We start from the raw sequence: 25,913 nt of genomic DNA on the forward strand, positions 1-25,913 counted from the left end.
GTTTGTTTTCCACTCTCGTGTCGTTGGTTTTTCCGGTGCTCTCGGGCTCATTACGGCATTTTCCACTTTGGGGCGCTCATGAATAATTATCTTGTCCTGTTGCGGCCCAGTCATCCCGCTGTCCACCTGCCTGGGCGCCAATTTAAACGCGTACACCATTTTTAATTTACATGCTAATGGTGGAGAACATTTTCCCAGCCACCTTGTTGTCGACGGTTTTCCGCCTTTTCCCGGCTTTTCACCACTGGCCAGGCTGCAACTCCTTCCTGGGCTGCGTATCCTGGTGTTCTGGTTCTGTCGGAAGTCGTCGTCAGCGTTTCACAACTTCCCATAAACTAGTTTTGCTTTTCGGCAGACGGGTCTTTCATCACGCCCACTTTAGTTGCTTTTATTTGCTTTTGCCTTTGGATTTATATTTCTATCTTGATGGCGGTTTCTCCTCTTCCATTCCGATAAGTTTAATTCACTTGGGGACTTTTGAGGGAAGTTTAGTGATTTATGTCCTGGAAATCGGTTGCAAATCTAAAGGACAAAAAGTCTGATGCAAGTGTCTTAGCCACCATGGTATAAAACAAACATATATACTGCTTTTGAGCTAACAAACTTGGAGTTAAGAATTATTCTACAAATATTTAAATTTTCTATTTTCTATACACGAGTATATTCTACTTATTCAATTAACAAATGTTGGGATACATACTACTACTTTAAAGATTAAATATCAATACTTTTTATATAATGTTTTCATTTAAATCAGAGCATTAAGACAATTTTGTAAGCCGATTAAAACACTTAATGCCCTAATGACTAAATCACTTAGGTGAAGGGTAATTAGTTGAGAAAACATCTTCATTGCTTGCATTTGATTTGGTAGAAGACAACCCAGCCTGGCTCTTAGCCCTAATTGCTTAACCTTTCTGTGCCTTTGGCAGCCAATACCTCATGTCTAATGCAGTTTACTCTTGTTAGTCATTGTTAGTTTTTCATTTAAAGTTCAATCGCAAGTTTGGGGAAAAATCCAACTTTGAGTGTGCGTGTTTGGGGGTGTTTGGGTGCATTTAGTGGGTGTTTTTTTTGGGCAAATGGCAATCAAAATAACCGCAGGCAATCAAGTTCGGCCAAACTTTCCTCTTGCTGACGTTTTTCTTTGGCTCTGTTTTTTTCTGGTTAGTTATTAGTCGGTTGTGCAAGCAACAACAAGAACGAATGTTAAGATTTTTTGTGGATTTTTTCGGTTAGTCTCGGGGTCGATTCTGGTTTTCTGGTGTGTCCTTTACTCACTGTAGTTTCCACATTCTCGAATGCATCGCTGTAAACCGAGGCTGGTGAATTGGAGCGTGAGGCCTTCCTGCGCGGCGGTTTCAGCGGCAAGGACAACTGACGTTCTGTCATTTCCATATCCTGGTTGGGCTGTGCTTCCGCCTCCAGATCGGTCTCGGCCTCGATCCTTACAACCAAAGCCGGTGTACTGGTGGCCACCGATCGGCGCAGTTTGGTGCTGGACTCCGGCTCCTCCGGTTGCTCCTCCCTCAGTTCGTCCTTGAACTTTACTTTGGTACTTGTAACGCCGGCTGTGGATCCACCGGGCTCTTCGTAGATATGCTCAGTGGGTCGTCCACTGGGATGAGGCGATGTGGAAGTGGATGGACTTCTGGCCGCCTTCCGTTTTATTGAACGTGCCCTCAAATTCTGGACAGCAGCTCCAATGATTCCGCCATGGGCCTCCTGCCAGCGCATACCGCCGCCGAAGAACTCTTCCGGATCGGTGGTCCTTGGGGTTCCAGGCGTCGCCACCGAGGAGGAGGCGGCCGGGGTGCCACTGGACATGGGCGTGGCACCGCCCATCATCGACATAGCCGGCGTGGCAGCGGCGCTTGCCTTTTCGGAGGACAAAAGCGGCATGAAATTCGCGTTCGATTATTACCTACAGAGCAGGTTGGTTGAATGGGGATAGTTTTTGTTTTGGTTTGTTTTTTATTTGTTGTGGATTGGTTATAGCTTTGGTATCTTGAAAGGTTTTTCGTTTTTGTACGCGGGAAAGAGAAAGACAATTTTCGGAGAGAGACACACAGGTGGTTTTAGTCAGGATAATCGAAGGCCACAAAAGTAATTGTGTTAATTGATGGGCATTATCAAGAGCGGTTACTTGGGGTCAAGCAGTTGTGGTGAAATGTAAGTTTAGTTGGTTAAAGTTGGTCCACTACTAAATGGTCTCTTTTTTATAGAAATTGGTTTTAGCTATTAGATTTAAGAAAAAATCTCTTTAGTTTGGAAGCGACCTTTCATTACAAAACCTTGTTCAGTTTTCATTATAGTTTTTATTTGTTTTATTTTTTATAAAAAGTTAAGGTGTAAAATACATATATATCTGTCATGCTCTTTGAATCTTGTTAAACTGTTTCCCGCCTATGAAAAAACAGATATAATACATTTATTGCTTATTCGATGTTCTGGGTGTCTGGTTGTGGATTGCATTAGTGTTTCAGTATTTATTGAAAAACATTCAAATGCACAAAATGCACTAAAACTATGCGCCTAAACAAAAAGCTTTCAAGCAAACACTGACAGCGGAAAATAACCAAAAAACAAAATTGCTTCAGCTACTTCATGGTTGTACCATAAATAATAGCGGCCAACATTTCCGGCACTATATATCGCTATGTTTTTGTTTTAGTAAACCAAAGAAATATTTGTTTTTTTAGTGGTACAGGGCGTGTCAGAAAATCAATAAAGAACTTAATTTAAATGTATATTTTTTCAAGCAAATTTCATATAGAAAAATTAAAATGTAAATCAGGGGCAAATAACAGAATTGATTTATAGCTCTTTCGATATAATTTTGTCATATATGTAAAAGGAGAAAGAATTTTTTTCCATAATTGGTAATCATTTTTTCGCTTTTTGTTACAATTTTTTTTCGTAACATTTTTCCCAATTGTAAGTGACCTTAAAGTGTGTTTTATTGATATAGATATAATTTTTTGCATATATTTTTCATCATGAGTTTTTATTTGTTGTGGTTGTAGTTGTCGTTTCTGCTGTTGGTTGTGTGGAAATAGATTCTTCAAAAACAATTAGGCCACGCATATCAAGTATACGCACGATTGGCTGTTAGGTGTATACGTATATTACGAGTTGGTTTATGATTGATTCAAAACGAATTAACGTAAATAAATTATGAAAATAATCGTTGTAATCAATATGGAGTTATATACATTGAAAGCGAGTGCGAATCTACTAGGTAATTAGGTAATTATTTAAATTTGAATTATAGTTATTGTTATTTTCATTGGTTTTCCGTTTTGGCTCGAAAATCAAATTAAACACTGTTTTTGTTTTTTGGAAACACAAAAACCAAAATCGAAACAAAACTTTTTCAATGCATTTCATCAAAGCGAAATTCGCATGCCATTTTTTCTTAGGTTTACATTTCGCTGTTTTTGGTCAGGGGAGGGGGAAGAAGGACTTTTCGGTGGGTGTACCAGTGTGGGTGTGTGTTTACTTGGCTTGTGTGTGTTAAGTTGGTTTTATTTTTTTGGGTTTGCTGCCGTTTGCTGCTAAATGGTTTTGTTAAAGTTTTCTGTTTTCTCAGGGGGCGGGGCGGGGGTGGTGCATGAGTTGTGGTTGATAGCTTACCAAAGGACTTGCAAGAATTACTCCGATCCTGCTTAGTACTGCTGGAAGACGCTGCAAAAATGTACACAAAACAATGTTCATACTCAAAACACACTTTAAGTTTGATTTGGTTGTCATTTTGGTTGGGCTAAGTTTTGGTTTTCTGGTTTTCTGTTTGCTATTGTTTGCTCAGTTCTCACTTAGCTGCTAGTTCTGAGAGTAAGTTAAATTTGGCTGGAGGTTCTAGTTTCGAATAGTTGCGTATCACTAAAATTGGGAACAATGTTCGATTCTTTTTTGTCGTTTACGCTTACGTCTTTCGACTCTCTTGGTTTAAAATGAGGTAATTTTATGATGCATGGGGCTAGAAAGTGGCATTTATTTAAGTGGCACCATCGGCTTTGTTGATTCATGAGCTCTTTAAAATGATTTTAGTTATTAATCTCGTTAAACATGCCACTTAAATGAATTCCAATAAATAGGATTACAAGTTCGTAAAACACATCAAAAAAATGCTTAACGTGCATTGTTAAACGATTTGATCTTAATTCGAAAGGTGCCTACGTAAAAACATAATGCATATTTTATTGGTTTTATTTTGTTTTATCAATTTTAGTTTTTGTTGCTTCATTTTCGTTAAAAAACAATGAAAACATAAATAACATACCTACCTACGGCATGTAAAACACTTGAATTATTTTAGTATTATTCATATAATGGCTGGGTTTTGTTAAGTTATTTTCAAACTAATTGGCGATGAATAAAACGCATTGTTTTCCTTACGAACGATTGTATAATACAACACTTAGAAAATAATTGACACATAACAAAAGATGAATGTTAAAGTTTCTAGCAAAGAGGAAGAATGGTCTTTGGGCATTTCTCGGGGTAAATGCCACTTCATTGGGTTAATAAAATGCAAACAAATTAAACAACTGAGCATCGGCACAATAAATACACATACATCGACAGTATCTTCATAAAGGACAAAAATCAAAATTCAAATCAGAAGTGTGTGGACAAAAATCAAATGTAAAATCGAGTTATTTCGTTATTCTTAGGGCACACAAAGTTACGTTTACTATAGTTTTAAAAGGTTGTTTTACAAAATGCTAAGTTTCGGGATTAACACAAAGTGAGTTTTTATAGCGAGCATTTTGTAGTTGATAATGTAGATATGGCAATGGTTCTATAACTAAGGACCATTAAATAAGACTGGACAGTACACGGATAGGTGATCAAAGTTGGGTGTACGCAGATATAGAGAAAGGAAGAGATATAGACTGATATATAGCGAGACAGAGAGAAAGAGGGGGACGCAACACAATGGAGGATATCGAATTGTTTTCGTCTGAGTTTTTATATATATATTTTCTGTTTGTTTTCATGACTTGGGCTCAGGTGTTGCTGGCTTGCTAAACAAAGGAAGAACAAATAACTTGAATAACTTATATAGTACGAATGTTGGTAGTTGTGTTCGCTGTGTGTTCTTTTTTATATCGTTTGCTTGGTTTTATTTATATGTATATATATATATGTATATATACGATTTTTTGTTGGCTTTGCACGCTCATGTAAAATTCATATTTAATTGCTTTCAAAATGCATACGAAATTAGCTTTTTTCTTGGACGGGGCTGCTTGGTGTGAATCGGATTAAATGATTATTTAATTTACCTGTGTTACGGGATTCTCGCCAGGCCGATAGACGACGTTGTGCAGGGGTCGCTTTCGCCCCACATAATTGACGCAGACGAATTCCAGCAAGGAGGCGTAAATGAAGCACATACACACGCCGTCCCAAACGTTCATCGCCGTCAAATTAGAAACAACCGGCAGAGTGCTCCGGAAACCGTTCGAGGTAGTGAAGAAATTCAGCATTGTTGTCACGCCTTCGTTCCGGTTGTCAAAGTTGATCCAAGTTGTTTCGAGTTGTTGTTTAAAGTTGGGGATTGTGGATGGTAATTGTAGAGAAAGTTGTATTAGCCGTTTGACACGTAATTAGAAAAGCATTGCATACTTTGGGGCTGGGGCAAACGGGTGTCAAGGACGAAAGGATGTACATATGTAGAATATATTCTATGTGGTAATTAATTGAGTTGTTTAAGTGGTTTTGTCATATGTACAAAAGGTTTTAACTTTAGGTCCGGTTTACGAAGAGAAAGGGGTTGTTATCATATCAAATTGTGTTCGGTTTATCAGTTTGCATTTATTTGGTGATTTATAACTGTGCAGAAGCTAAAGAAAAGTAATCAAATCTACTTATTCGATAAGGAGCATAAGTTCTAGTATATGCGAAAATGTATTCGTGTAATATTTTTCTTGTTGTTTTATCGAATGTTAGTTTTCATAGTATTGTTCCGGATGATTTGTTATTTATTATTTGTTTTAATTGACTCATGTTTATGTATTTTTTAATTTATTTATTTATGTTTTACTGAAATTTATTATTGTTTGTTGAATAAATAAAGAAAGTAATTATTCTTGTGCCCTAAAACTATTAAAAGCTTTTATATTTATTCAACCATATAGGAACTTAACTGGTAAATATAATTTAGCACCTACAAAACTATGCTTTAGTAACTTAAACACATTTGTGTAATTGGTAATCCATTAATTCACATTTTTGATTTTATAGTTTATGATTCAGATTAATAAATTAATTTATGATAATTATTTCGTTTTATTAAACCTAAAGTCAAAAACAATAAATAATATTTGACTGCGCATTAAAAGTTATTTATCAAAATCATGTGTTAAATTACGTAAATCCATTAACTCAGCATTGTGTGCGAATTACTAAGTTCCTTGCTTCATTAATCAATTTTTCACATTGGCATTAGCAGCAGCGTAAATGAAATTAATCAGAGGTAATGCTCGCATTTAATATTAATTATTCAGCTCACAACCGCGCGACATAAAAATGCTATCGACCAATTGCAGCTGGATATGCAACATTATCCATCTTGGTTGCCTAATTAGTTGCGTCAACGATTCTCTAACTAGTTTGGCATGCTGCAAGGAACTCTTGCTGCAACCGCATCGCTGCATCCACGAACCACATCGATTTTCAATTTGCCAGCGTTCTGGTATCCGCCCTACTCTTACCAAGAAATCAAACGAAATAAAAAAAGTACAGAGGGAAATCTCAACGCTGCACTCAACTGCAAATGCTTCGAGGAAAAGCTCGAGCTGCGAGCTGCGAGTGGGTCACAAATGAGGCAAAAAGGATGCTGCCATGCTAAGAAGGAGGAGCTGCTGTAAAATGCATGCTATGTCAGCACTTTGACTAACAAAATGGCATCGCTTGCCTTGGAGCCATTTCGCCGTTTTTTGACTATTTATTTATTTAGTTTCCTTTTGTCATTGAAATGTCGTTTGATTGTGTTTGCCCTGTGCAGACAATGGCAGCCAGAAATGGAATTATCCTTCCCCTCCTTCGATTTTCACAATGCCATTTGAGTGCCATGTCGTCGTTTTGTCATCGGAGGATTCAAGTGCATTATTACTGGAAAATTGTTTAAGGATCATTTCAGCAACTTAAAAACGTCACAGCATAGATTTAAAATTAAATTCGTTTTTTCAGTTATAAACTTGAGAGTTTGCACACACATGAGTAATTTTAAGTATAACTATAACATTTGTTGATAACTTTATGCGAGGGATGCTAATATTCTCCCAATTCAAATTTGGTAAATTGAACAATGATTTTAGTATATATATTTTACTGCATTTTAAAGTAAAGTCAAAAACTAAGCTTTTTCAACGCCGTCTGCAAGTTTTTCATCCTTGCCTTAACTTTGTAGTTTTTGCATTTCACGCACAGAGCGCTCTGTTCTATTTGTCTAGCCCATGCTGGCCATATGGCTTATGCATAAATCATCATGTATGATGTGACCACCGCTCCACGTCATCATCATCATGATCCAAGGGATGTGAAGTTTGCCACAAGCCGTGTAAATACCAGGATACGGCCGTGTCCGTGTTTCTGTGTCTCCTGTCCCGATGCAGATGCCAACGACGTAGGATCCGGATGTTTCGGCTGACATTCCCTTTGCTGCTATCATTATTTTCTTTTCGGCTTCCTTTGCCCACATTTGGCTGGGGTTAGAACATAGTAATCGCATTATCCTTGCCTCACTTTGTGTTCAGTTGAGAACTATACCAGCACCGAACTTTGAATGATATTATTATATGCTCTTAAAATCCTAATTACAGCTTAATTCATAAGTTAATATGGCTCTTTTTGAATTTCATATTCTACCTATGTACATATATAAAATATTTGGAGTTCCCTTCTGTTGATATTTATAGCAAGGAAAGTAAATAAATGGTTTCGTTTTGTGATTATACTTAAGTATTAATGTTTATATTAAAAAAGTTTTTATATTTATTTACTAGATTCGTTAAAAAGTGTTTACAAGGTAAAAGGAAGTTTTTCCGACCCTATAAAGTATATATATATAAATTCCGAACAGGATCAATAATCGTGTCGATCTGGCCATGTCTGTCTGTCCGTTCGTCTGTCCGTCCGTCAAAATGTCCGTATGAACGTCGAGTTCTCAGGCCCACAAACCGCCTTCAAAAACTGCGACGCTCACAATTTTCAAAACAGTTTTAAGAATTTTACCATTTTATTATTCATTTTGCCAATTTCTATTGATATGCCAAAAAGATTCCTTTTATTGTTTTATTTGTTTGCAATTTTTTTTATAATATATATTATTTGAAATATTGGATTTTTTTCTATTTGAATGTGTGTGTTGCAATCTAATGGAACATGAATTGTTGATTCTTGTTTAAGCATGATGTATGTATGCTTCAGATGATTTTCGTATATGGTTTCACCAAAGCTTCTTAAAGAAAAAAAGCTTAAAAATGCCTAGTTTAAGTTAAGAAGTCATGCAATGCACAAGGACTCAACGGAGTTGGGCGATCACCAAATACGAGTGCAGGAAGTAGAAAAATACAAAATAAGAAAATGAACATTGGTAAAATCAGTCCAAGTAATGGATCGAAATGAAAAAGGAATCCATTTCAATGGAGCGGCTAGCTAGACTTAAACTTTTAATGATTTTATGAGTTAAATGTTCCTAAGCTGTTCTAAGCTAAATCACTTCTATATTATCATTAAGCTTTGGCCAATTGTCTCGTGGTTGCGTTTAAATTTGGACTAAAACTCACTGGACTGCTACAATTCGTTAACGACTAAAATGTGATTTGGACTGTTTTTTCATTGGTTTGGAAGACTTCGATTTTTGTTAGGTTTTCTGTTTGCTTTATTGAGAACTTGGAACTTCTTTCGAAAGTTTTCAATTTGATTTTGTTTTTTTTTTACGTACCGATCATAACACGGGCTGGGACTGCATTCCATTCCAGCCAAAATGTGATAAACGACGAGGTGACCAATATAATGCCAGGTATGAAAACGGTTGTAAAATAATACGCACGATCACGGGTAAATGTCAACTCGACCTGTAGGCAACTGTAATTACCTTAAGAAACAAGGCCGGAATTATGCATTATGCAAATTCGGCCAAAGGTTAACACACGCATACACACAGAGACAGACAGAGAGAGATAGAGAGATATATAGATAGAGAGGCCTATTTGTTAGAACTAGTTTCCACAGAGGACCTTACACTGTACTTTTCCCGATTTTTTGGCTTACTTTGGCTAAGCTATACTCATACTTTCAGAAGGAAACAAATACGTAAAGCTGTAAGTGATGGTAAGGTGAACTAAACTTGTGGTTCGGTAATTTGGGTAATGCTTTCCAGATTTTTGGGTGGGATGGCTCTCATTCAACGAACAGAACCCATGCAGCAAACCTTAAAGTCTAGGATCTTTTTGGTGTGGGCATACTTTGAGTGGGCACTGTATTTCATATAAATTACTACTACGTTGGCCGCATTGAAATGAAATGGAAAAGTGACAATTAGAAATCATAAAATGTACAAATTACTTTACAGAAGGGCAATCGAAAAAGGCAAATGCTACGAAAGGCGGAAAGAAAATCAAATCAATTGATTTTTGGTTCGGTTAATTTCTTAAAAGTACGTATTTTTATTAAGAGTATTTGGTTTTGTTTGGTGTGAGAGATATAGAGAGCGAGGGCAAAAATTGTTTATGGTTTTTGGTTATGGGTTTTTGGTTTTGTTTAAATTGGTTGGTTGGTATTTTTGGTATTGTTACCTATCATCGATCTAGCTGGCACGGCATTCCATTCTAGCCAGAAAGTTATAAAGGACGACGTCACCAATATAATGCCGGGTATAAAAACGGTGGTGAAATAGAATGCACGATCTCTGGTAAAGATTAAATCGACCCTAAGACAGCTGTAGTTCCCTAGGGGCATTATTTTTGCATTTCGGGTATTTTTTGTTGGTTGATTTGTAGCGTTTTTTATAAGAGAGTAGGTGTGGGAAGGTAGACAAAGAGTAGACCATTAGATAGGCATTGGATTTATTTTTGTAGATTCGTTGCTAAAATGGATAAGCTGCAAAGCAAGTCTAGCCGAGATCTGAGACTACGTAAGTAAATAAGAAAAATAATTAATATTTTAAAGCCAAGCCAAAGAATGGAGTACTAAACTGAGAAGGTCCGTTTTGTAAGAAAACCCTAAAATAATTGTATTGAATACGCCTTCTAGTATGTTGTACCATTTTACCATCAAAAACACAACGGTTACTAAATTGCAAAACATTTCCCGGTTGTAATTTTTTTTGGCTAATACAAAGTATAAGCAAATGAAGTGATTGGCATTCGATTACTGGCAATTCAGATCCCAATGACTTACCTCTCCAGCTGTTCTGATCGCAGGCCGTCGTTTGATTCTTGATTAAGTACGCGTTCAATGTGGTCAGCGATGGACTCTTTCGCAGGGTGTCCTCGTCGTTTTTCCAGACGTACTTTATTTGGGCCTCCTCGTAGGAAACTGCATAAGGATAAACGAGAAATTCAGCTTTAAGAATCACTGGCTCGCACAATTAGATTACATTCTCAGCCCCGAGTAAGCCCATCACAATATCATTAATTAATTAGATTAATCTAAATAAGCGGGCACACACAAATGCATATTGTCTGAGCCATTTGTTTTTGGGGCTCGAGGAAGACCAGACCCAGCAAATTAAATCATATTTGACAAACAAGCCGTGACAAGCGGGCAAAAGGCGAAATGCGAAAGGCGAAAGGCACAACACTTCGATGGATGTTTCCCCACTCATAGATGACAATCTCGGCAGGAACCGACATCATCATCATCTTCCTCTCAAAGTAATTTACGATGTTGCTCACGTTCTTGGCCGATGTTTCCAAGCGGGTTGGGAACCGGAAACAACTTTCGCAAAACAATGTAAAGACAAAAAGCCCACAACAAGGCTGACTGGTGTGTGTGTGTGTGTGTGTGTGTGTGGCAGGCAGTCAGCCTTGTTAGTCACTTTGTCAGCTTTTGTCGTTTAGCCCCCTATGCCACGCCCCCTTTGCTCCGCCCACCTCCTTCATTGTTGCATGAACACACACACACTCACACACAGAGCCAAACAAATAGGCAAATGCAGATGGTGGCGAAGATTTCCCCTGAGTGGCAGTCAACACGCTCGCCTGCCCATCTTTTTATCATCAGGACATCAACATCTTGAGGTTGCCTCTCAACACTTTGGATTTTCACATTATTTATACATTAATCCCACTTCAGATGTATTGTTTAAAAAATACTTAACGCTCAACACTTGCTCTTGACAACTTTCAATGTGCAATACAATATATTTTTATCATCATCATTTTAACATAATTTTGTTGATATTTATTTTAAATTGCTGTTTAATTATAACAAAATGTAACTTACTGCTCTCCATGGAGAAGGAACACTTGGGGTCATCGAATGGAAATATATGAAGACTTCCCTGGCAGGATAATATCAGGTGACGTCTACAAGGAAATCGAAAAATTGGTTTATATAAATATACAAATAAATCAATTTGCATAAAAGTATCATATTTTCTGTTAATATTCAGGAAACTAATTGTATGGATATCCAAAGCCTTTGTTGCCTTTATGTTGCTTTTGGGCACACAAACAAGTGTAAGTTGAATTGAATCCTAAGCAAAAGTATTTACCTTGAATAATTAATATATATTACATCCTCGAATTATTTGTGCATTTTTTTTTTGCAATGCTCATCGACCGTAAAATATTTTTTGACCTTATAATTCTTTGCATTTTAGCTTCGAGCAATTTCATGCTTGTCTTTGCCACTTAATATCACGCTTTGTTCGGCAACATCAATTCATAATTTTCCACCCCGTGTCGCTGTCGCTTTTCCAACAAGTTTTTCCGACGTTTCTCCTTGTCGGCTATGCAAACAGCAAAAGGGAAATGCTGGACCAGAAAATGCTGGGAAAAGTAAATGGCAACTGCAACTTATTTTAATTGCTGGACGACACTTTTGCAGTCAATTGGAAAAGTTCTGTTGAATTAAAAATGTAGACAAGTTGGAGAAATGAGGGGATGTGAGCGAGAAAAGGGGAAGAGTAAGACAAACAAGACCATCCAACAAATGTTGGTCATATTGTGAAAAGTTCCTCGCTTTTTTTCCCCCCATACGAGTCTGAAATTTCCTGCTGGCCAGGAATTGGGATATATGTACTTTGTACCTGGGCAAATATTTACATACCTACTTTCACTTTACATTTTACTCATATTCACCTATTTTCCTGCCTTCTACATTTCTTGTGCTCTTTTTCATTACGGCCTCGTATGTTTGGCGGGCTAGCTTACATATTTGGTGGGCCCTTTCCCCAAAATTTTCCGCTAGCCAGCGAGAAAAAAAGAAGAAAAAAAGGTGGAAAATTGAGCAAAAGAAACTAAAAAAGCACAGAGAATAAAAAAATATTGCCGCTTCGCCTGTCATCTTGCTATCCCTAATGAATATGAACTTTGAGCGAAAATTTGCATTTTCTGGCGCCATTAAAGCCGCTTAGCCCGGCCTCGTCTCCGGATTTTGTATAAAAAATTCATTCATATTCAAATCGGGCTACAGAGCACCAGACACACACCTCATTGCGTACGTAATGGTCCCGTTCCGAAATATTCTTAAAGCGAAATGCATTGGTATGATGGGATCCTTGAAATCGCCATGCATAATGAAATACGTATCCGGCGTCCAGATGCTATCATGATGATGCAGAGCATTTAAGAAGTCATAATGAGACTTATTGCCATATTGCAGTCGCGGATCGTTCCATTGCTGGTTCAGCAGAAATTCAACCTCGTATTTCTGCAAGCAACCAATTCAATATAGATAAAAAATATATATTATATGATTTTTATTTATCCGCAGGACTCACCAAACTGCTTTCATCGGGCGATGCTAAGCTCAGGAGCAGCACGTTCACGTTCACCGTCAGAGTGCCTATTAAAAAAGGATTTCAATACACTCGGTAGTGGTCTACTTAACATATATTTCATTGAAGTGCCAAGTGCCAGAAGAAGAACAAAATGAACTACCCGGGGAAGCGATAAAAGCAAAATGTCTACTGAATTACTGAATTGGTTTATGGAAATGCAAAACTTAATCATCACTTAACAAATCTATAAAAAGCTAAAGATTCAGTGCTCCTCTTAGTTTCGTTAAAGAAACTACAACTCTTCGTAATAAATAGCTTGTTTAGAACTTGAGAAAAAATAGGGAAAATTATACTTGAAAATCAGAAAGGTCGTCGCAATGAAAGTAAGAAGTACAGATACAAGGTGCATCTACATAATATAAAATTCCGCGAGAGTAAACCAACCGCGATTGTGTGGTCTCCGTGCATTTTGATTAGTTGCCATATCGGGCGATTGCAAACCACAGCAAAAGTCTTCATCTGCAAAAATGAATTAAATTAGATTGAATCACTTTGAGTACAAATGTTTAACTTCAATCTCATCACTTTTTCCGATCCCTATTATCCTCTTGCATTGTTGTCTTATACTTTCCATTAGTAGCAAAAATGCAATTTTCTAACAACTCTAACAGCAGAATGTAATGTTATGATTTTCCAAAGCATAAGCATGTCGAAGAAAACGTAATTGCATTGCATACTTTCTTTGGCTCAAGATAGTGGCCACCCAAACCCCAAAGTGTCCACATCTTTTGTGCATCCCATCCATGGCAGTGCAGCCATTAACTTTAATTGATTTTATAGTGTCCATACGTCGTGGCCTGGCTCCTCCAATTGTTGTCTGCTGGATGTCATTTGGCAAACAGCGGAAAAGACAACCCGAGATACCCGTTTTCCCTCCTCTTACGAAAGCAACTCTTAATAGCACAAACACTATGTGTAGTTTTTCCCCAGTCCCCACTTAGTAAAATTGGAAATTGAATCGCAACAATGTGAAAATGGCGGATAATTTCTGAAACGTCTTACCATTTACAGGCGGCAGTAATCGTTTATCGTAGCGCTTCTTCTCGAGCAGTAAATCTAATATTTCCTTATCCGAACTGGACTCATCAAATCTGTAGAACACGAGAAAATCATTTGAAAACTTGTAGACATATTTGCGATCAATGTAAATTTGTGTTAGTAATTGACAAAATAAGTAAGTTGTTATTTTCCCAAGGAATCTTTTATGTACAACAGTTTTGTGTGCTGTTTTAAGTAGATGGGAAGATTTCAGCCGAACAACTAAAAGATAAAATAAAAAAAACTCATAAGTAGGTAAGCGGTTAAAAGAATAATCTTGTTTTTCTCAATTCTTTAATGAGAATCTAAGAACTCCTTTAAGTTTTAGAAATCCTAAAATTATCGTTTAAGTCTGAGAGAGTAAAATAGTTGACTTGCTATGAAGTAGTTGGCTAAGCATTTTATTTTATGCAACTCATAAACTTTATTTCAAATTGCATGCATAACATCAGCAGAACGAAGCTGAGAAAAACCAATTACCTCAACTGGAAATCAAATAAACTCAAAGTGTATAGTGTGTGCAGAAAACGAAACTTAATAATTCCAGAAAAAGAGGTAACCAAAAACTCGAGTTTTCTCTTTTTCCGTATAATTCTCAGCTTTCGGTATTTCTTTTTTTTTTTTTAGAGATGGAAGGAGGTGTGCATTAACTTACTTCGACCAATCGATGCCATGACTGAAAGAATTTCAAAAAGGAAAAAATAAATAGAAAAATTTTTGTACGTGTTGTGAAAAGGATTGCCAGGCGATACAGAATGAAAGATATATGGAGAGACAGATGGGTAGTTAGGAAAATAGAGGCTGTGTGGCTGGTTGAAGGTAACAAAATCAAATGGTAGTATTCCTAAATGAATTGGGTTGTTCTAATGAATGTGCCGAGTTCGCCCCGATTCTAACGTTAAGATTCTAGGATTTCTGCTAGTGATTAAACATTGCTGAAAAGTTTTCATTTCTGACTATTTCTATGGCCTGTTTTTGATATAGAAGTATGATCTGCTCCGTTCCGAAGGATATAGTATTTGGAATAGTCTTAAGACAGATTGCTTTCAAACTGATAGACTTCTTTGAGTAGAATGAAACGGACGGACAAAAAGAAAGACCAGAATATATATAATTTATATGTTCGCAACTATCTCCTTCACTGCGATTCACTTGATTGGTTATTTTTTTAAGTATGAATACTGCAAAGGATAAGGGTACATAAGCATCGGCTAGCCGAAGCTATCTCTCTTCCATGATTCTATTTTGGCTGAGGGAAATCAAGGCGAACTTTTGGTTTGCGTGACGTTGTATTGATTCTATCCGATGAATCCTGCACTCACATGGGATGCTTGTCGAGGGCACCCGTCTCCGACTGCGTGGCAGCTGCCGTGGACGCGGTGGTCAGATAGCAGAGCATCAGGAGGACGCTGGAGGCTGCGTAGAAGCTGATCGACTGGCTGTAGTGCTTGTAGTGCTGGCCGAGATACTGGAAGGCTGCCGCCGAGGTGGCCGCTGCCGTGGCGCCGACGTTCGCAATGATGGCCGCTGTCATTGTGGCGGGCAGTTGGGTCTCGGCATAGGGATGTGCTTGCCACGCCCGGTACGCTTGGGGCTGGCGATCCTGGACAGGACTAAGCTCCTCGTGCTTCTGCAGCGTTTTCGCTAGGGCGGCGAGGGCGTGAGAATGCAGGGATATTGCCGAAATTTTGGAGATGCTCGCAGGATCCGCTGCAGGATCTGGCTGGCGCCTCCGCCGGCGGGCATTGTGTTGCTGCCAATGGTGCCCATCCTCATGCCGCTCGGCGATTTGAATCGTTGTTGCCGCAATATCGATTCCGATTCTGCCCGCCGCCGTCGCCGCTGTATCGACAATGGATCCTTGCCGCGCCAACGCGTCCTCGCCTTCGTCCTTGTGCGTTTCAGCCACTTGACTACTGTGCTTGTTGTTCTCCTGACGTGCCTGCCGTATCGTTAAAAGCACTTGAGCCGCCGCTTTTATATGTTCGGGCCCGGTTGCTGCTTTTCTCTGGGCCTCAGCCTCCGATTCAGTTTCTGTTTCTACTCCTGCTTCTATTGCTACTGCTACTTCGGTTTGCGTTTTATGGTTTTGTTGATGGTTATCCTTGATTCTGATGTCCTCAGCTGGCTTGTCGTTGTTTCCTCTGACAGAGACCTTGCCTTTGGTCCCCGCTGCTGCTTTTTCCGCTTTTCCACGGCATTGGTTGCGCCTCAGTTGCCTGCTTCTCGGTTTTTGGGGCTGCTCTTTGGCCGCTTCAAAGACGCAGCCCATGTTACGACAACTGCAAGGAATGGTTTGCCAAACAAAAGGGTATTATTTTTATGACATGTCAATCACTTTCTGATTTTATATCCTTTCATTTAAGAAATACAGTTAACGAAACTAGTCTTAATACGTTCCCCGTCTCTTATTATAAAGATTATAAAAATAATACGGCCACTTGTTGCCAGTCCTTAAGTTAAGGAAAATTCTTGCATAACTTTTTTAATTTAATAATTTAATGTCAGCTGAATCACACTTTCGGAATATATTAAAAATTAATTATTGAAAGATATTTTACAAAGATTTACAAAAAAAATTAAAACAAAATTAAATTTGGAATATATAAAAAAATGGCTATGTATAGTACTAAAATACTATAAGAAATCCAATTAAATTTACTATACTTTTCGAAAATTCGTACAATAAAACAACGCTAAACGACTGTCAAAATGCCGCAGACAAATATTTTTGAGAATGCCATCAGAAAGCCATTTTGTCGGGGTTTCAATTTAACTGCACCCCAGCCAAACTAATTAAGCTCGGCGAAAGCAATTCGCGCGCCACAATCTGAAATAAAAATCTATCGTCACCCACTTGATTGTCGTTCCAATGACTTGGCTGCATCAACACTCGCGGCGCTACATATAGGATTTGATTGATGTGGCAATATTGGATTGCTTCGGCCCAACGACCACGCCCATCTGCGTGCACACCTAGCCGTAAATGTCAGTTGCCAAATAACACACATCCTGTACCGGATTTACGACTGCCACAGGAAAACTTTAATTTTCCAGGTAATTTCAACCATAAGCAGGCACTTTGAAAAATTCCGTATTATACCCCAAATTATATGGACAAGTTTCCTTTCTGAGGGCTTTTGAAAGTCTAGATCGTGAATATAATGAGGTATGTGAGCTAAAAAAGTCGACGACAATTTGTTGAGTACCCTATATATTTAATATCTATTTTATAATGAATTAAAAATATGTTAATCCTAGTCAAATTCATCAGGAGCAAGACTTATTTTTCCTACATAGGCCATATATGCTAGAAATATAAATAAATTATACTTTCGAAATATACTACGATCTCAAGCTCTTATGCCTTATTCAGCTGGAAAATGTTGCCAAAAGTGATAAAACAAGTTACTTCTGCTGTGGTACAAGCGGTTTAGGCCAGGGCCAAAAAACGAATGTCAGTCAGCCAGTCAATGGTCCAACCGAATTTTTATTGTTGCCTGTCAAAGGCTGTCTTTTCGCTGCCTTTCGGTTGTTGCCAACTCAGTTGTTGCTTTTGTAGAGCTTGTCAATTTGTGGCCAACTCACGGAGGAATGCAATTTTCATTTCGACCAAAAGAGTACATATGTGTAAGTACAAGTAAGTACAAGTTGGGCTATATTTTGACATTTTTCAAACATGCAAAGACCTAAACGGCCATTGCTCCAGTGAAATGAATACCGACCTCAAAAATTCAATTTCCGCTTTTGCACCAAATAAAACTGAAAAATAAAACGACATCCATTGAGCACGAGTGATTTGGGTTTGATAAGTTATTTTTATACACACACCATGCATGCTTGAACACATGAGCATATGTTTTTTAAAAGAAATATAATCGGCTTTTGTACAATACGCATAAGCAGCTTTTGGAAACTTTATTTTAATACTGTTAGCAGAAGTTTACAGATTAAGAATCCAGAAAACATGCAAGCAAACCGCACTCAATTTAAACTTGATTGCCCGAACAGCTTATTCCCAACCATATGGAAAAGCCAGTGAAAAACTTTGACATGAGTGAGTCCGTTCTCAACATGCTCCCCATTTCCCCTTTTAATCAAAGAAAAACCGCAGAAAACGCAGACAAACCCACTAAAAGCGGGTACTCAGTGGCTTTGGGTTATCCGCCACCGTATTCAGGGTCTTCATTATACATTTATTCGATTTTTACGTGACTTTGGCCATAAAGCACAAAAATAAACCCCAAGACAGCAGATAGCAAAAGTAATAGGCATAGAAACTAGGCAAAGCCAAAGAAGTGGGCTCGTAAATGGGTCCCATATACAAATTGCTACCGATATAGCTTATACGTGTTTTCCTTGACCCCCTTGACATATACATATGCACATACACGTACACCCACCCACATGTGCCAGGACAATTATTGGCCCCAATCTGTTTTAAACGCTTGTGTTCGACTTTCCTTTTATTTTCGTGGTGTTGCTCCAAAATTGTCAAAAACTTTAACAGAATGAGCAAACTTTTCGAGCGAAGCAGAATGCATGAAACAAAAAAAAAAAGGGGCAGAATATATAAAAATTACTGACCATAGATCAGTGCACAACTGGCTTCCTTTGAATCCTTCCTGGAACTCCCCGCTGATATCCTTCATGGCTTCCGGGGCATAACTTTACACAAACCGCGCTCGAGAGTCCGACGACTGCAGTTTGGTCAAAGTTAATCCTGCCATCGTCTGGCGGCCGGAAACGGCGCCAACTGACAGCCCAAGCCAACAAGCAACCCGAAACACGACCAATCCTTTTCATCCCTTCGTCCTTTTTCCCCTGGTTGAGCTTAGACTATTTCGTTGTGCATTTTATTTTTCGTTCTCAGCTTTTTCATATTTTTAGTGGAGCAACTTTTCATATTCCGTATCTGAATCTTTATTTTGTATGTCCATTTTGTTGGTGCGACTTGTTCAGTCAATTTAATAATTTGCTGCTAGTTTTTGCCTCCCCTTTCCTTCCCCCTTTCCAAATTATTTGACACTGTGCGGGATTTGCATGCAACATTATTTGCATACTTTTGGGCGGGCGCTTTTGTTGCGGTGGCCACTGGCCACATGTCGGATACTTAATATCCCTCTGACCGACAAACAGCACGTTTCGAGCGCGTTTTATGCTGTATAAGCTTTAATGCCCTAATTTGCAATTTTGCCCAAATCAAGCGGCAATCCAATTAGATGGTTGTCCGACACTTTTGAAGCTGGCCAGAGTTAATTGAAAATTCCATTAAATTTGATGGAAGCGAAACTATTTGTCGGGATGAGTAATTGCAATTCACAGCTGATGTTCAGTGGAAAAGAGTTGGTTGGTAATTGGAGTAAGTCCAATTTGGTTTAATGAAGTTGCATCGGTCGACATTAATTATTTATTCTTAATTTTATTATGGATTATCTTTAGCTACCGTTTATTCCATAAATTATTAAAAAAATTCAACTAACCGAATCTGCTGTCTTTGGTCTTTAAGGTCATTCCACTTACCCAAATCTCTTTTGTCGAAAAACCTTTTAAGGAAAATATTCAAATTTGCCGTAGAGGAACAAGTATCGGTCACAGACCAATGGGTAACCTCAGTTAACGAAATAAAATAAAAACTTTACCCACAACAATAGCAACAAGCAACAATTACAAACAACTTGATATCGATTTTTCGGGCTTCAGTGTTTGCCATGGCGCCATTGTTCGAAGTCACGAACTTTCCAGTGACAGAAAAGACAAGAGCAAAATAAAGTTGATTAAACCCATTGAAAATATTCCTGACTTTTAACGTATCCTATATAGCCACGTATATATAAAGATTGGGGGCGGCCAAACCAGAAAGGCTAAATGGGGGCATTGTTGTGTTGAAGGCAGCTCAACGAATTATGAATGTGGACAACTCAACAAATTGTGAACTTATCCATTGTTCCGAGAAAGTTACAGTCACACAAAGAGAAACTCTTTTTGCAAGTAAGTTAGATTGCAAGTCAAATGAAAAGTTCTTATTAAACCGTTTTATCTTTAGTAATTTTATATTCGGGAGTTTTTAATCATATTTCTGATAACACAGTTTTTTAAAAGAATATATTTATTGATATTTATTTATGAAAATATTTTCTCCGTGTTTTATTGGATGTATTTTAGGTTAATCCTTTAGCTTTGGCCATGTCACATTTACATCGGTGTCCTGTGCTTCAATCAAATTGGAACTACATACATGAAATTCATATTTAATGAGCTTAGTTCACCGCTAGCCATAATGGACCATAATCTGTTGCATTAAAAGTTATTAAAATGTCATGGCAAATACCAAAATTGCATTGGCTGGCAAACGTGGTAGCTGAAGAAGGGCACTTGACCCACTTTTGCCAGCCAGCTAGCGAGCGAATTGAAATTGGAAATCGGCAGTAAGAGCAATCTGCATGCTGCCATGCCTAATTAAATAACTCGGTGGCCAGATGCAGTGCGATTCAGTCCTGGAATGCAGGTGGTTATCCGGAGTGGAATGGCCCGGCGATTCGAATGGAGTGGAGTGGAGTGGAGTGCAGTTCATTCGCATTTCAATTAAAACGGGAGTGCAGACATAGACACAAACGGGCGGCGGGCACTCAACAAATGCAAACCACTCAGTGGGACGCTAAGCCGTTTAGGCTTAAGTCAGCTTATTGCTCGGAAAAGTGGAACACGCGACGACATAGTTGACACACGACGACGACCTGTTGGAGACCGAGAATTTTCCAATAATCGAACGTGCGCGTTTAATTAATGCCAGCCAAGTGTAATTGAATAAAAGGTGCTCCGACTCCTGCGGTTTTTGTTTCGATTGCATTGTTCAGTCTGAACCTTACAGTAAGTACTAAAATAATTCAAAAACAAATGACTAGGAAAATGTTTGGCATTTGTAGCACCTTTAGTTATGTGCACATGACAGGAATATATCATATCCTTCTGTCCAGGCCTACGATTCACCGCTGAGGTGAGCCACTTAGCCAAACTAATTGCCCCTTTTGACAGTTTTCGGTGCAAAGGTTTGCGCACAGTTAACTCAAAATGACAAAGTGCAAGTGTGCAAGTGCAACGCTGGTGTGGAGAAAGAGCAGACACTGCGGTTTAACTGGGTAGTGGTAATGGGAATTCGGATGGGTTGAGGAGCTAGTGGTGCACTTATGGGATGTGGGGGCGTTGCGAAGTTCGTTGTTTGCCAGCGTGGTATCGCATTCTGTTTACAATAAGCTCTGGTCAGCTCGATGACGATGTTGGCCAGCACAGGCGAACTTCGAACGCAGAAATGTCGAAGAAGAGACAACTTGTTTCCTTCTGCGCCCCAGGGAAATAAGAACTGAAATCGAACAGATGGTTGTCGAACATGTTGACTTTCGGAATTTTTGCAAGCTGCCTTGTTTATGCAGCGTGTTTTCGGTTGAACACTTTGGAAAAGTTGCGCTCACATATTTCATAAATAAATAAATAATTAAAATTGAATGAGTAAATTGCGGTGGATATTCACGGATGACCGCGACCACAGGTCCTTTAAGTGAAGCGGAAGTATGTCATGCGCGCAAATGTTGCGTACACAGTTGTGGTCAGAATATTAATGCTGCAGCTCGAGTTGTTGGGGATTTAACCGATTTAGGTATTTAATAGTTACAAATTTATATTGAATGTCTGTGGTATCACCTATAATAAATGTCCAAAAGAAACATTAATAGAATAAATATAATAGTCATATCATGAATATACCCTTCGGATTACAAAGTTCCTTTTAAATACCCTAGATTACAGGACTCCGAACTTCAACTTTAGCTGAATATGATTATTTTATGGCCACCACTCGCCGCTCTTTGAGTAATTAAGCAATCGAATCGAGCAATCCCCTTGATCCCATTTTCAGATCGAACTTTTCGAGGCTGCGTCCTTTTTGGTAAGGATTTTTTTGCTGCACATCATGACCAGTTTCGTTAAAGGGCTTTGGCAAGGATTTGTTTTTTGTGCGTCGAGAGTCCTCCTAAAATGTCGATGGAAGGAGTTCGAATGCTCTTCGTCCTGTCACAGCCACTTAAATGCCATGCATCATGGAAATTTATGTGAATAAATTATAATCAAGCGAAGAAAAGCTTGCAGACCGTAATAATTCAGATTAAAAAGTATTTATACACATGACACAGTCAGTTGGGAAAATTCTTCACGGTGGGCTGAAGGCCCCACTGGGATGTGGGCGTGGCAGTTGCAAAATGAAAGTTGGGTGGGCTTATGCTGCTGGTCACGCGTGTTGGTCGCGTGTGTCCTGCGCTGATTTCGCCATAATAAATTGACATTTTTTGGACATTTCTCTGCTCCTCGCTCTGGTTTTCGCTCGGAGAACTGGGAGCTGTCTGTCACTTAAGCCCCCTTTTTCCTTTTCCCTCTTTCGGCTGGTGGTTTCTGCTGTTTTTACCAGCGTCCAGGGCAAGCAGCTTACGGCGATATTGGCCAAGAGATGAATTCAAGCCGATACGACCAGTTTAAAATTTATATTTTAAGTCAAATTGGTTCTTAAAAATTACATTTTTCCAGTTGTGCTTACTTATGGTATTTTGGAGTTCAAGCTTGACACCATTTCAGATTTGAAACCAACAACATGTGTGCTCCTAGCTTTATAAAATCTGGACAATCAAATTCCGGGGCTTGCCCCACAAAACAACAAAAAGCAGGAAGAAAATGACAGGAAAACGCAATAAGCAGTGGAAAAACAAGTAGCATAAGCACAGCGAACAAGCAGCGACAATAATTTGGCACAAAAGCAAATAAACAAGATAAGCAAACAAACAAACAAACAACATGAGGAAAAGACGTTGAAGAAGCAACAACAAACGAGGAAAGTAAAGACAAAAACGAGCCAAGTACCAAAGCACATAATGAGCATAATGGGCGTGTTGAGAGGGGTGGCTGCTGTTTGGGGGTCACATTGCCCCTATGCCATGTGGCCTACCCCTAGGCAACATCCCCCTTTTCCCCGCCCCCTTCGCCGTGGACATGACGAGCGCCAAAGAGCTTTTTGTGTTGGTTTCCCTCTGTTAGTGCTAGAATAAGCGCCACTTTACATGCACACACATACGCTCACACATGTACACTGGGAAAATACTGTGACGGTAGAATTTATAAATAAGTATACTGGATAATATATGGTGTTAGCACAACGCCATTATGGCAAACTTTACAAATGATTTTGATATTTAAAAATTTCCATTATTACTAAATTATTATTAAATTAAGAATCCCTCGCTTTTATTATTTAAAACCTAGCAATTTGTTCGCGTGTAGAGAATTATTATTGATTTAGGAACAAAGTTTCGCTGCCGTCAGATGACATATTTTTGCCACCGTCTCTCTTCTTAATCTTAAAAAACAACTTAATCTTTTAAAATAGCAATTTCGTGACTCCCTTCGTTAAGTGTAGTTGCTGAGGGGCGTTGGCAAAAGAGAAATTAGGGGATGTCACCCATCCTGGCAGGATGCAGTTACCAGCTGCAGCTGCAACTGCGAAACGAGGGCAAAGGCACGTCGCCAACCATTTAAACTAATCTTGAGGCAGTTTATTTATATATCTCAAGGGTCGTTTGTTCTAACAATGTGCCCAGCTTATATAGGAGCACATATATTCCTATATATATATATATGTATACCTGTATATAAACCTGTTTAAGCGCAGGTGGCTTGTAAAAAGGGGAGCAAGCCAAACGAGAAAGGGGTATCTATAAAGAACAACTTGATACATGCAGGAGATATATATCATCGCGTAGAGAACATTAAGCCAAGCTTTTGATAGTGGAACATATTGCCAAACATAGCACAAATAACATATAATGCATTTCTCCTGTAAACTTAAATCATAATAAAAACATAAAAACTTTAGGTCTGAACATCAAGCTCTAATTAAAACGTTAAACGGCGCGTATACGCAATAAATGCATATTTAATCTTTGGAGTATCTTATCCAACGGTTTAAAGGATTTTTTTTTAGTTTAAACGCACTTTGCGACCCTTTACTATGATTTCCCATGTCTGCGTTTCAGGTGATCAGCATAATCTGCATGAAAGGACGTCAATTACATGAATTGAATGAGGTACCCAACCTCACCAGCCACTCCTTCGCCTCCAGTTCAATGGTTCATGGAGCTACTTAAGGTCGGAGCCGCACACTTCACTGACCTTTGCCTTAAGTAATACCGGTCTGAAGCTATTTAATTTCTATATAAATATTTTGCCGTAGACCACAAATCTGCGGGTCATAAGCCGCAAGGACACGACGCCGCAGGACACGCAGCTCCTTGGGAGCTTACGAGTCCGTCAGGCTCGCCAATCCTCGCCAAGCCTCAAGTGCATGCCCGACTGAACTTGTATTAAAGCAGCCGGAAATTAAACACACAAAAGTTTTCCAAGAACTAGCCCGCACCTTCGCAAATACCCATGCACACAGCTGCACTGCGGAAAGTCAGGGTTTCAAATGAAGAGGTCCTTGTAATATGTTTTTCTACCAAAGGAGAAGCTCTTCTTCACTACAAAAAAGTGGATAAACTTACGAAAATTAAATCAATTTGCAACTAAACGCGAATTTATGTTTTCAGTTGCATCTAAAATTCAATTGATTACTTTAATTCTCCATCAAAATGTTCAGGTTTCTAAATTTAGTTTAATTGCAATAATTTTAATAACTATTCAGACTTTTTCTTTCTGTAGAGCTCTGCTTGTTCGTGCTTTGCATTTTGTATGCCCTGTACTTTATTTTTAAGAATTTCCCGTATGAGATTCTTTGAAACCGAATGCATTCAGAGATCTGTTTGGGCTGTTGGAGCGTTGAACAAGTAAACGCTGCCATTGTGACTGAAAGGATATGTTTTCTACTCACCAAATTTAACCCGGCAGCCAGTTCAATGGAATCCACTATCGCCTTGTGTCTGCATGGGCGCACACGTCGCCAGACCGCTGAAAAAGATAAGCACCAATTAATAAATGAAGTTTTTATTATCTATGGAGTTTCGCACTTCCAGATTGTTTGTGTTGTGTTTGGCATTAATTCCCCATTGTGGCGACTGGTTCTCGAAACAACGAGAAGCAACAGACGAGGACGGCTTTTAGATAAAATTAAGCATACGACTCATGGCGAATGGAAAGGGGTCGAGACTTAGGCCCAGCTACTCATGTCGTCGGCATCACCAGCTTGGAATTCCCCAGCATGTGCCTGCGGCGCAAATGATGGAAATCACTTAACACGGAGTGCGGGGCACTGGATGACGATGACAACGAGGATATGACAGGGACAGGAGTGGGTTGTAGTGGTCCTGGAAGAAGTGGAGTGCTCTGGAGTGGGTATTGTGTCTGAGTTCTTAATGAGCTTTTGTCTGCTGCATACTTTTGAGCGACGAGCGGGTTTTGGAGATGGAGACTGGAGGCGAGACTTCTGCGTCTTGGGCTTTGTGCAAATATTTGACAGGCGGCAGAAGGGCGGGGCTGTCCCTTGGCTATTATGGCCAAGTTTCTCTAAGCCGAGTGCAGAACTAATGAAAAATCAGAGCGAAGGGCTTTCAGCGAACAATTAAGCTATGACGGACCCTAGCAGATCATTTCATTAGCCCGCAGATGTAAACAAGTTCTACATTAGGGATAAACATAAACATATTGCACAGTTTTATGTAAGAAAGTTAAAAGACTTCATAAAAAATGATGGTCTAATGCTTGATATCTGATGGAAGAGTGTTAACCTAACAGCTTAATGAAATATTTAAAATGTGGGTACCAAAAAAGATTGTATAGAAGAGATTAAATTATTAACGGGTATTTTAAACAAAAGCCCGTT

The 25,913-nt window shown here is 38.8% G+C and overlaps 1 protein-coding gene across 29 annotated transcripts in view; it reads right to left on the reverse strand.

The window, feature by feature from the left end:
- The window catches only part of LOC6534555 (glutamate-gated chloride channel), a 55,376-nt gene that overhangs the window by 5,921 nt on the left and 23,542 nt on the right, over positions 1-25,913 (reverse strand). For 8 of the 29 annotated variants that reach the window (XM_039374906.1, XM_039374904.1, XM_039374905.1 and 5 more), the window contains exons 3-15: positions 24,966-25,042; positions 15,382-16,341; positions 14,715-14,735; positions 14,024-14,112; positions 13,406-13,480; positions 12,962-13,026; positions 12,671-12,891; positions 11,461-11,543; positions 10,414-10,551; positions 9,810-9,962; positions 5,292-5,506; positions 3,637-3,687; positions 1,282-1,878 (exon numbers count right to left, since the gene is read on the reverse strand). In XM_039374906.1, the coding sequence (XP_039230840.1) occupies positions 1,282-1,878; positions 3,637-3,687; positions 5,292-5,506; positions 9,810-9,962; positions 10,414-10,551; positions 11,461-11,543; positions 12,671-12,891; positions 12,962-13,026; positions 13,406-13,480; positions 14,024-14,112; positions 14,715-14,735; positions 15,382-16,331 (2,658 nt within the window). In that variant the 5' untranslated portion in view covers positions 16,332-16,341; positions 24,966-25,042. The other 21 variants (XM_039374917.1, XM_039374920.2, XM_039374919.1 and 18 more) reach the window with 17 other exon arrangements.

Source organism: Drosophila yakuba, chromosome 3L (assembly GCF_016746365.2).
Source record: "Drosophila yakuba strain Tai18E2 chromosome 3L, Prin_Dyak_Tai18E2_2.1, whole genome shotgun sequence".
NCBI lineage: Eukaryota > Metazoa > Arthropoda > Insecta > Diptera > Drosophilidae > Drosophila > Drosophila yakuba.